This window comes from Bufo gargarizans, chromosome 1, assembly GCF_014858855.1.
Source record: "Bufo gargarizans isolate SCDJY-AF-19 chromosome 1, ASM1485885v1, whole genome shotgun sequence".
NCBI lineage: Eukaryota > Metazoa > Chordata > Amphibia > Anura > Bufonidae > Bufo > Bufo gargarizans.
Genome location: NC_058080.1, coordinates 37,816,377 through 37,829,254, shown reverse-complemented (window position 1 = coordinate 37,829,254; position 12,878 = coordinate 37,816,377). Strand labels below are relative to the sequence as shown.

Genomic DNA, 12,878 nt, shown 5'->3' with positions numbered 1-12,878 from the left:
ACATTACACTACACCTGCTCCTCTCACTGTGTACCTCTCAGTGCTGCACTACATCACACTACACCTGCTCCTCTCACTGTGTACCTCTCAGTCTCAGTGCTGCACTACATTACACTACACCTGCTCCTCTCACTGTGTACCTCTCAGTGCTGCACTACATTACACTACACCTGCTCCTCTCACTGTGTACCTCTCAGTCTCAGTGCTGCACTACATTACACTACACCTGCTCCTCTCACTGTGCACCTCTCAGCCTCAGTGCTGCACTACATTACACTACACCTGCTACTCTCACTGTGTACCTCTCAGTCTCAGTGCTGCACTACATTACACTACACCTGCTCCTCTCACTGTGTACCTCTCAGTGCTGCACTACATTACACTACACCTGCTCCTCTCACTGTGTACCTCTCAGTGCTGCACTACATCACACTACACCTGCTCCTCTCACTGTGTACCTCTCAGTCTCAGTGCTGCACTACATTACACTACACCTGCTCCTCTCACTGTGTACCTCTCAGTCTCAGTGCTGCACTACATTACACTACACCTGCTCCTCTCACTGTGTACCTCTCAGTCTCAGTGCTGCACTACATTACACTACACCTGCTCCTCTCACTGTGTACCTCTCAGTCTCAGTGCTGCACTACATCACACTACACCTGCTCCTCTCACTGTATTCCTCTTAGTGCTGCACTACATTACACTACACCTGCTCCTCTCACTGTGTTCCTCTCAGTCTCAGTGCTGCACTACATTACACTACACCTGCTCCTCTCACTGTGTACCTCTCAGTGCTGCACTACATTACACTACACCTGCTCCTCTCACTCTGTACCTCTCAGTGCTGCACTACATTACACTACACCTGCTCCTCTCACTGTGTACCTCTCAGTGCTGCACTACATTACACTACACCTGCTCCTCTCACTGTGTACCTCTCAGTCTCAGTGCTGCACTACATTACACTACACCTGCTCCTCTCACTGTGTACCTCTCAGTGCTGCACTACATTACACTACACCTGCTCCTCTCACTGTGTACCTCTCAGTGCTGCACTACATCACACTACACCTGCTCCTCTCACTGTGTACCTCTCAGTCTCAGTGCTGCACTACATTACACTACACCTGCTCCTCTCACTGTGTACCTCTCAGTCTCAGTGCTGCACTACATTACACTACACCTGCTCCTCTCACTGTGTACCTCTCAGTGCTGCACTACATTACACTACACCTGCTCCTCTCACTGTGTACCTCTCAGTGCTGCACTACATTACACTACACCTGCTCCTCTCACTGTGTACCTCTCAGTGCTGCACTACATTACACTACACCTGCTCCTCTCACTGTGTACCTCTCAGTCTCAGTGCTGCACTACATTACACTACACCTGCTCCTCTCACTGTGTACCTCTCAGTCTCAGTGCTGCACTACATTACACTACACCTGCTCCTCTCACTGTGTACCTCTCAGTCTCAGTGCTGCACTACATTACACTACACCTGCTCCTCTCACTGTGTACCTCTCAGTCTCAGTGCTGCACTACATCACACTACACCTGCTCCTCTCACTGTGTACCTCTCAGTCTCAGTGCTGCACTACATTACACTACACCTGCTCCTCTCACTGTGTACCTCTCAGTGCTGCCACTACATTACACTACACCTGCTCCTCTCACTGTGTACCTCTCAGTCTCAGTGCTGCACTACATTACACTACACCTGCTCCTCTCACTGTGTACCTCTCAGTCTCAGTGCTGCACTACATTACACTACACCTGCTCCTCTCACTGTGTACCTCTCAGTCTCAGTGCTGCACTACATTACACTACACCTGCTCCTCTCACTCTGTACCTCTCAGTGCTGCACTACATTACACTACACCTGCTCCTCTCACTGTGTACCTCTCAGTGCTGCACTACATTACACTACACCTGCTCCTCTCACTGTGTACCTCTCAGTGCTGCACTACATCACACTACACCTGCTCCTCTCACTGTGCACCTCTCAGTGCTGCACTACATTACACTACACCTGCTCCTCTCACTGTGTACCTCTCAGTGCTGCACTACATCACACTACACCTGCTCCTCTCACTGTGCACCTCTCAGTCTCAGTGCTGCACTACATTACACTACACCTGCTCCTCTCACTGTGTACCTCTCAGTCTCAGTGCTGCACTACATTACACTACACCTGCTCCTCTCACTGTGCACCTCTCAGTCTCAGTGCTGCACTACATTACACTACACCTGCTCCTCTCACTGGGTACCTCTCAGTCTCAGTGCTGCACTACATTACACTACACCTGCTCCTCTCACTGTGTACCTCTCAGTCTCAGTGCTGCACTACATTACACTACACCTGCTCCTCTCACTGGGTACCTCTCAGTCTCAGTGCTGCACTACATCACACTACACCTGCTCCTCTCACTGTGTACCTCTCAGTCTCAGTGCTGCACTACATTACACTACACCTGCTCCTCTCACTGTGCACCTCTCAGTCTCAGTGCTGCACTACATTACACTACACCTGCTCCTCTCACTGTGTACCTCTCAGTCTCAGTGCTGCACTACATCACACTACACCTGCTCCTCTCACTGTGTACCTCTCAGTGCTGCACTACATTACACTACACCTGCTCCTCTCACTGTATTCCTCTTAGTGCTGCACTACATCACACTACACCTGCTCCTCTCACTGTGTACCTCTCAGTGCTGCACTACATTACACTACACCTGCTCCTCTCACTGTGTACCTCTCAGTCTCAGTGCTGCACTACATTACACTACACCTGCTCCTCTCACTGTGTACCTCTCAGTCTCAGTGCTGCACTACATCACACTACACCTGCTCCTCTCACTGTATTCCTCTTAGTGCTGCACTACATCACACTACACCTGCTCCTCTCACTGTGTACCTCTCAGTGCTGCACTACATTACACTACACCTGCTCCTCTCACTGTGTACCTCTCAGTGCTGCACTACATCACACTACACCTGCTCCTCTCACTGTATTCCTCTTAGTGCTGCACTACATTACACTACACCTGCTCCTCTCACTGTGTACCTCTCAGTCTCAGTGCTGCACTACATCACACTACACCTGCTCCTCTCACTGTGTACCTCTCAGTCTCAGTGCTGCACTACATTACACTACACCTGCTCCTCTCACTGTATTCCTCTTAGTGCTGCACTACATTACACTACACCTGCTCCTCTCACTGTATTCCTCTTAGTGCTGCACTACATTACACTACACCTGCTCCTCTCACTGTGTTCCACTCAGTCTCAGTGCTGCACTACATTACACTACACCTGCTCCTCTCACTGTGTACCTCTCAGTGCTGCACTACATTACACTACACCTGCTCCTCTCACTGTGTACCTCTCAGTGCTGCACTACATTACACTACACCTGCTACTCTCACTGTGTACCTCTCAGTGCTGCACTACATCACACTACACCTGCTCCTCTCACTGTGCACCTCTCAGTGCTGCACTACATTACACTACACCTGCTCCTCTCACTGTGTACCTCTCAGTCTCAGTGCTGCACTACATTACACTACACCTGCTCCTCTCACTGTGTACCTCTCAGTCTCAGTGCTGCACTACATTACACTACACCTGCTCCTCTCACTGTGTACCTCTCAGCCTAGATGCTGCACTACATTACACTACACCTGCTCCTCTCACTGTATTCCTCTCAGTGCTGCACTACATTACACTACACCTGCTCCTCTCACTGTATTCCTCTCAGTGCTGCACTACATCACACTACACCTGCTCCTCTCACTGTGTACCTCTCAGTCTCAGTGCTGCACTACATTACACTACACCTGCTCCTCTCACTGTGTACCTCTCAGTGCTGCACTACATTACACTATACCTGCTCCTCTCACTCTGTACCTCTCAGTGCTGCACTACATTACACTACACCTGCTCCTCTCACTGTGTACCTCTCAGTGCTGCACTACATTACACTACACCTGCTCCTTTTATGGTAAATGATTGCACATACCTAACGAGGAGAGCCCCTGCACCCCACAGCCCGCTCCCCCGACGCCCAGCGCCCTGAGGTGAGGCCAGCATCGTCCAATCATCTGCAAGCAGCGGTTACTGAAGCGCGTGGGCTGCTGACTATGGAGAAAAGAGAGCGTCAGGTGAGCGGACACAAGCAGCAGCTGGCGGAACACTGCCCTGCCCACAGGGGGCGATCTGGAGCCGGCAGTGAGAGGAGCTGACTGTCAGAGCTGCAGTGTGTGACCGGCTGGGATTCACTCACCATGGATGCAACGGCGCCACCTGGAGGGAGATGATGTCTCTGCATCCAGCACCTAAGGCCCAAATGACTTCATGTCCCACAGGATCGGTCCCACTTCTGGAGATGAAACGCACAGGAGTCAGAGATAAGACAGACTGCAGAGAGCGACATATAACTGCTGAAATAAACCTGCTACCACCTGTATGTGACTGCCTGAAGTGCCCGACAGTAGCAGCTCGCCAACCACAGGGAGCGGTCCGTCAGGATGTTCGGACATTGGGATATTCGCAGGATTAACAGGTTCCCCCCTGTTGCTTTCAGTAGAGATTCCAGACCAGATTCTAGACTGCCCCTAGTAATATATAACACACAGAGACAGCGCCAGCAGTATTATAGTAGTTATATTCTTGTACATAGGAGCAGTATTATAGTAGTTACATTCTTGTACATAGGAGCAGTATTATAGTAGTTATATTCCTGTACATAGGAGGCAGTATTATAGTAGTTATATTCTTGTAAATAGGAGCAGTATTATAGTAGTTATATTCTTGTACATAGGAGCAGTATTATAGTAGTTATATTCCTGTACATAGGAGGCAGTATTATAGTAGTTATATTCTTGTACATAGGAGGCAGTATTATAGTAGTTATATTCTTGTATATAGGAGCAGTATTATAGTAGTTATATTCTTGTACATAGGGGCAGTATTATAGTAGTTATATTCCTGTACATAGGAGGCAGTATTATAGCAGTTATATTCTTGTACATAGGAGGCAGTATTATAGTAGTTATATTCTTGTACATAGGAGGCAGTATTATAGTAGTTATATTCTTGTACATAGGAGCAGTATTATAGTAGCTATATTCCTGTACATAGGGGCAGTATTATAGTAGTTATATTCTTGTATATAGGAGCAGTATTATAGTAGTTATATTCTTGTACATAGGGGCAGTATTATAGTAGTTATATTCCTGTACATAGGAGCAGTATTATAGTAGTTATATTCCTGTACATAGGAGCAGTATTATAGTAGTTATATTCTTGTACATAGGAGCAGTATTATAGTAGTTATATTCTTGTACATAGGAGCAGTATTATAGTAGTTATATTCTTGTACATAGGAGTAGTATTATAGTAGTTATATTCTTGTACATAGGGGCAGTATTATAGTAGTTATATTCTTGTACATAGGAGGCAGTATTATAGTAGTTATATTCCTGTACATAGGGGCAGTATTATAGTAGTTATATTCTTGTACATAGGAGGCAGTATTATAGTAGTTATATTCTTGTACATAGGAGCAGTATTATAGTAGTTATATTCTTGTACATAGGAGGCAGTATTATAGCAGTTATATTCTTGTACATAGGAGCAGTATTATAGTAGTTATATTCTTGCACATAGGAGGAGTATTATAGTAGTTATATTCTTGTACATAGGAGGCAGTATTATAGCAGTTATATTCTTGTACATAGAAGGCAGTATTATAGCAGTTATATTCTTGTACATAGGAGCAGTATTATAGCAGTTATATTCTTGTACATAGGAGCAGTATTATAGTAGTTATATTCTTGTACATAGGAGGCAGTATTATAGCAGTTATATTCTTGTACATAGGAGCAGTATTATAGTAGTTATATTCTTGTACATAGGAGCAGTATTATAGTAGTTATATTCTTGTACATAGGAGCAGTATTATAGTAGTTATATTCTTGTACATAGGAGTAGTATTATAGTAGTTATATTCTTGTACATAGGGGCAGTATTATAGTAGTTATATTCTTGTACATAGGAGGCAGTATTATAGTAGTTATATTCCTGTACATAGGGGCAGTATTATAGTAGTTATATTCTTGTACATAGGAGGCAGTATTATAGTAGTTATATTCTTGTACATAGGAGCAGTATTATAGTAGTTATATTCTTGTACATAGGAGGCAGTATTATAGCAGTTATATTCTTGTACATAGGAGCAGTATTATAGTAGTTATATTCTTGCACATAGGAGGAGTATTATAGTAGTTATATTCTTGTACATAGAAGGCAGTATTATAGCAGTTATATTCTTGTACATAGGAGCAGTATTATAGTAGTTATATTCTTGTACATAGGAGCAGTATTATAGTAGTTATATTCTTGTACATAGGAGGCAGTATTATAGTAGTTATATTCTTGTACATAGGAGGCAGTATTATAGCAGTTATATTCTTGTACATAGGAGCAGTATTATAGTAGTTATATTCTTGTACATAGGAGCAGTATTATAGTAGTTATATTCTTGTACATAGGAGCAGTATTATAGTAGTTATATTCTTGTACATAGGAGCAGTATTATAGTAGTTATATTCCTGCACATAGGAGCAGTATTATAATAGTTATATTCTTGTACATAGGAGCAGTATTATAGTAGTTATATTCTTGTACATAGGAGCAGTATTATAGTAGTTATATTCTTGTACATAGGAGCAGTATTATAGTAGTTATATTCTTGTACATAGGGGGCAGTATTATAGTGGTTATATTCTTGTACATAGGAGCAGTATTATAGTAGTTATATTCTTGTACATAGGAGCAGTATTATAGTAGGTATATTCTTGTACATAGGAGGCAGTATTATAGTAGTTATATTCTTGTACATAGGAGGCAGTATTATAGTAGTTATATTCTTGTACATAGGAGGCAGTATTATAGTAGTTATATTCTTGCACATAGGAGGCAGTATTATAGTAGTTATATTCTTGTACATAGGAGCAGTATTATAGTAGTTATATTCTTGTACATAGGAGCAGTATTATAGTAGTTCTTGCACATAGGAGCAGTATTATAGTAATTATATTCTTGTACATAGGAGCAGTATTATAGTAGTTATATTCTTGCACATAGGAGCAGTATTATAGTAGTTATATTCTTGTACATAGGAGCAGTATTATAGTAGTTATATTCTTGTACATAGGAGCAGTATTATAGTAGTTATATTCTTGTACATAGGAGCAGTATTATAGTAGTTATATTCTTGTACATAGGAGCAGTATTATAGTAGTTATATTCTTGCACATAGGAGCAGTATTATAGTAGTTATATTCTTGTACATAGGAGCAGTATTATAGTAGTTATATTCTTGCACATAGGAGCAGTATTATAGCAGTTATATTCTTGTACATAGGATGCAGTATTATAGTAGTTATATTCTTGTACATAGGAGCAGTATTATAGCAGTTATATTCTTGTACATAGGATGCAGTATTATAGTAGTTATATTCTTGCACATAGGAGCAGTATTATAGTAGTTATATTCTTGCACATAGGAGCAGTATTATAGTAGATATATTCTTGAATATTGGGGGTATTGTTGTAGTAATGGACTGTAGCGACCGATATCAATACCAGTAATTGAATATGTGTGTTACTAAACAAATTACCAAAAATGATACACACATATAATGTAAGTTCAATCTTTATTGTTTTAAAAACAAAAATAAATACATATTAAAGCCAAAGTACAGACAGTGGTAGCAGTGCAGGACGGGACTGCGACGAGCAAACCTCCAGCGTCCCTCCAGTAACAATAGCTCCTATGATTAGGAGATTATAAGCAGCACTCTTAATACCGATAAGCAAACACATATAAGAATATAAATAGGTCAAATATCTCATGTCTTGACCTCATGCCACATCATATAGCCATACCCAAATAAATATGAACTAGGCGCGGAGTCTCCGAAAGGCATACTCCAAGTGCATACAGCCAGCACCATGTTCTAACATTGTGTGCAAAATCCTTGATGCAAATATGGCCAATGGAAAGTGGTAGGCATGAGAAAAGCAAATACTGGCCCGGAGCAGAGGAGGACTGATGGCAATATTTGCAGCTAGGATTTTGCACACAATGTTAGAACATGGTGCTGTATTAAGAGTGCGGCTTATAATCTCCTAATCATAGGAGGTATTGTTACTGGAGGGACGCTGGAGGTTTGCTCGTCGCAGTCCCGTCCTGCACTGCTACTACTGTCTGTACTTTGGCTTTAATATGTATTTATTTTTGCTTTTTAAACAATAAAGATTGAACGTACATTATATGTGTGCATCATTTTTGGTAATGGACTGTAGGACAGATGTGTCACCTTGTGCTTTTCATGTAGTCTTCCTTGGTTTCCTTCTTCCCCCTCTGCCGAGGTTTGAGGTTCTGTAGGGTCAGGGAGTGGGTTTGTGTGCACCACTGTGAGAGGGTGACCAGAAACTGCAGGAGGAGAAGAGCATGATGTCAGCTCCTATAATTAGATAGATGTGTGACTATAATCAGACATTCTCGGGCTAGCTTCAGGCGGTAAAAGCAAAGAGCCGTCCGTCTACTGTCATCATCCATCTCTGTGCTAGCCACACCCCTAAGTGTCATGTGACTGTGGGAGGAGTAATATGTCAGTGAAGAGCAGAGGATCGGAGGGAAGATTAAACTTCTGATTTTTCCACCTGACGGGCACAGTAAGCCCAGGGAACGTGTGTACAGTGATCAGAGTCGTGTCCCGACCCCATCAGGTTGGTTTACAGTTCAGTCTGGAGATGTACTTTAAGCACTGACACCTCTGAGGTTCTCCAGGCAGGGCGTCTCCTCCACGCTTCACTCACTGATGGTGATGTCCCCAGTCCCACTAGAGGAACGTATTAATGGAGACTCCCGCCGCTATCACTTACCTTAGGGGACACCCTGGTATTCTCAAGGAAAACGCGAGTCCACACAGCCGGATGCCGAGCCACAAACTTCCAGTCCCTGCTGACCTCAGCCACCCGCAGCAGAGTCTTGGTATCGAGGTAGGTGAATATACAAAATAACGCGGCCCGCATCTTCAGGATCTCGGGGCTGATGACTTCGTTGGCTCGGGACGGGCTGCCTTTCTCTGGCCTCAGCAGCCTTCCATCACAGCGGCCTGGAGATGAAATTAAAGGCACAGTACACCGTCAGCTCCCAGTGTGACAGGTAGTTAATGCTCGGTGAAAGTACTGTTACGGCACTGGAATGGCACAGGCCTAGGAGCTGTGTCCCCGCCATCATTTTCAGGCGAGTGCCGGCTGTATTACACAGCTGATATTGGAGATAACTCCCATCCATGTTCTTTAACCCCTTAGCTGACATGGCCGTGGCATGTGAATAGAGAGAAGGAGGGGGCTCCCTCTCTTACTCCATCATCCCCCACCATGGTGTGATCACAGGGTGCTGATGGGTCACTAATATATGATAATGCCCCCCCAGGCCTGTCATTTATGGAAGTCCTGTATACCCCCCACCCTTTAGTATCCTGTCAAATTTCCAGTAGCTGACATAATACACTGCAATACACAAGTACTGCAGTGTATTACCTGGGAGATCAGAGGATCGCATGACCAAGTCCCCAAAAAAATAAAAAAAATCAAGAAGAGTTTGTAGCCTCATGGGTATGGTGACATTCATGTGTGCCATGTATACAGATCAGGAAGCGGCGTCAGCACTTACTGCTGCAGTCCTACTGATCACGTGAGCGAGGGCAGCAGCAGGAGCTGCTGGATCTTAGCACCCTCAAAACAGCTCTGCAGGGCAGTCATGAGACCAAATCAGGGAATGATGAGGGAAATCAGCGATAAAAAAATTATAATGTCATGTTAAAATGTCCCCCTAAAGGACATAATAGGGACATCATTTATATAAACGATAAATAAAAAGAAAATACTAAAAGAAAATACACGAACCACCACTAGCACAATCTATGGTATGGCCCGCCCCCAAGGAATCAGAACTATATACAGTGGCATGCAGAAGTTTGGGCACCCCTGGTCAAAATTATTGTTACTGTGAACAGTTAAAAGGATTGTCTGGGTTCAGAGCTGAACCAGGACATATCCCCCTCTCCCCCCCACACTCAGCCCCTCAGCGTTTCATGCTTTTTCTAGACTTCCGGTGATGTACCTGGCTCTCTATAGGGACTACTTGGCGGAAATGGCTAGGGGAGCGCTATAGCCCGACCATCAATGCCGGTGACGTCACCGAGAACAAAGCTGGGCGGAAGCGTCCACCTAACAGTGTAAAAATGTTAACAAAAAAGCCATTGCCCTGCGCGATACATTGCCAGAAAAAACATGAAATTCTCCAATACTCGAGGGGCTGAGTGGGAGAAGAAGGGGATATGTCTGGCTTCAGCTCTAAACCTGGACAACCACTTTACGCAAGTTGAAGATGAAATGATCTACAAAAGGCACAAAGTTACATTCCCTTTTTCATCTTTTACATTTTCTAAATAACCAAAAAAAGGAAAAGGACCCGAAGCAAAACTTTGGGCCCCCTGCATGGTTAGTACCTAGTAGCGCCCCCTTTGGCACGTAGCACAGCTTGTAACCACATTTAGAAGCAGCCAAGAGTCTTTCAGTTCTTGTTTTCAGCTTTTTTACAATTGGTGTTATGTTTGCTTCAGGCTTGTTTAGATGTTCCTTTGCAAACTTCTGACACTGAATGTTTTGGTGCGGACACAGGAGAGGTTTTCTTCTGAAGACTCTTCCAGGAAGGCCATATTTGTGCAGGTGTGCCTGAGCAGTGGAACAATGTCTCACAACACCAGAGTCTGCTAAATCTTCCTGAAGGTCTTTTGCAGTCAAGCAGGGGTTCTGGTTTGCTTTTCTAACAATCCTACGTGCGGCTGTCTCTAAAACCTCCAGATCTTCTCTTGACCTTCACTGTTCCTGTTAACTGCCATTTTTTTATTACATTTCGAACTTAGGAAACGGCAACCTGAAAACACTTTCCTATATTCTTATAGTCTTCTCCTACTTTGTGGGCTTCGACCATTTAAATTTCCACAATGTTAGACAGCTGCTTATAAGAACCCAAGGCTGCTGTTTTTTGGGACAAGGTTAGAGGAGTCTAGGTACAGTACTGATCAAAAGTTTAAGACCACTTGAAAAATGGCAAAAAATCATATTTTACATTGTTTGATCTTAACAAGGTTCCAAGTAGAGCTTCAACATGCAACAAGAAGACATGGTAGTGAGACAAAACATTTTTTGAGCATTCAATTAATTGAAAATAACGATTAAACTGAAACGGGCTGTTTTTCTGCTGATCCATAGTTTAGGACCACATGCCTTTAAAAGGCCGAATCTGTGCAAAGATGTGGATTCATTGTCATTCTCTGTCAGATAGTCACACGTTGTGATGGCAAAGGCAAAAGAAAGTCTCCCTTTTTGAACGTGGTCGGGTTGTTGAACTGCATAAGCAGGGTCTCTCACAGCGCGCCATCGCTGCTGAGGTGGGACGCAGTAAGACAGTCATTTGGAATTTCTTAAATGATCCTGAGGGTTATGGAACAAAAAAGTCAAGTGGAAGACCCAAAAAATGTCATCAGCACTGAGCCGGAGGATCCAATTGGCTGTCCGTCAAGACACTGGACGATCCTCGACCCAAATTAAGGCCCTTACTGGTGCTGACTGCAGCCCCATAACCATCAGACGGCATCTGAGACTGAAGGGCTTCAAAAACAAAAAACATCTTCAAAGACCTCGTCTCCTTGAACGCCACAGAACTGCTCGTTTGGACTTTGCAAGAGAGAAACATGGGACATTCAAAGGTGGAAGAAAGTTTTATTCTCTGATGAGAAAAAAATTAACCTTGATGGTCCTGATGGTTTCCAACGTTACTGGCATGACAAGCAGATCCCACCTGAGATGTTTTCTACGCGCCACAGTGGAGGGGGCGCCATAATGGTCTGGGGGGCTTTTTCCTTCAGTGGAACAATGGAGCTTCAGGAAGTGCAGGGGCGTCAAACGGCCGCTGGCTATGTCCAGATGTTGCAGAGAGCAATCCTCATGACTGAGGGCCCTCGTCTGTGTGGTAACGACTGGGCTTTTCAACAGGACAACGCTACAGTACACAATGCCCGCAGGACAAGGGACTTCTTCCAGGAGAATAACATCACTCAGGGATGTCAAACTCGTGGCCCTCCAGCTGTTGCAAAACTACAACTCCCATCATGCCTGGGCATACTACAGCTATCAGGGAATGATGGGAGTTGTAGTTTTGCAACATCTGGAGGGCCATGAGTTTGACATCTATGCTTTAGGCCCATCCTGCGTGTTCCCCTGATCTAAATCCATTTGAGAACCTTTGGGGATGGATGGCAAGGGAGGTTTACAAAAATGGACCACAGTTCCAGACAGTAGATGGCCTTCGTGCGGCCGTCTTCACCACTTGGAGAAATGTTCCCACTCACCTCATGGAAACGCTTGCATCAAGCATGCCGAAACCATAACGGCGGAGCTACTCATTACTGAGTTCATGTTTGGAGGTTAGATTTCTGTTTTGGGGGGGTTTAGGATTTTTTGGAGGTGTGGTCCTAAACTTTTGATCAGCTGAAAAACAGTCTTTCAGTTTATTCGTTGTTTTCATAAAATTGAATGCTCAAAAACTGTTTTGTCTCCCTCCCATGTCTTCTTGTTGCATGCTGAAGCTCTACTTGGAACCTTGTTAAGATCCAGCCGTGCTGAATAGGATTGTTTGCCATATTTCAAGTGGTCTTAAACTTTTGATCAGGACTGTATTTATCCCCGGGCCTTTCCTACTGATGAGTATGAACAAGCCTTAACAGGCTAT

The 12,878-nt window shown here is 44.0% G+C and overlaps 1 protein-coding gene across 1 annotated transcript in view; it reads right to left on the bottom strand.

The window, feature by feature from the left end:
* Positions 1–12,878, bottom strand: part of FBXO41 (F-box protein 41) — a 48,959-nt gene that overhangs the window by 13,991 nt on the left and 22,090 nt on the right. The window contains exons 5-9 of the mRNA XM_044277139.1: positions 8,960–9,192; positions 8,392–8,507; positions 4,468–4,620; positions 4,290–4,385; positions 4,026–4,144 (exon numbers count right to left, since the gene is read on the bottom strand). Of these exons, the coding sequence (XP_044133074.1) occupies positions 4,026–4,144; positions 4,290–4,385; positions 4,468–4,620; positions 8,392–8,507; positions 8,960–9,192 (717 nt within the window). The remainder of the gene's footprint in view (positions 1–4,025; positions 4,145–4,289; positions 4,386–4,467; positions 4,621–8,391; positions 8,508–8,959; positions 9,193–12,878) is intronic.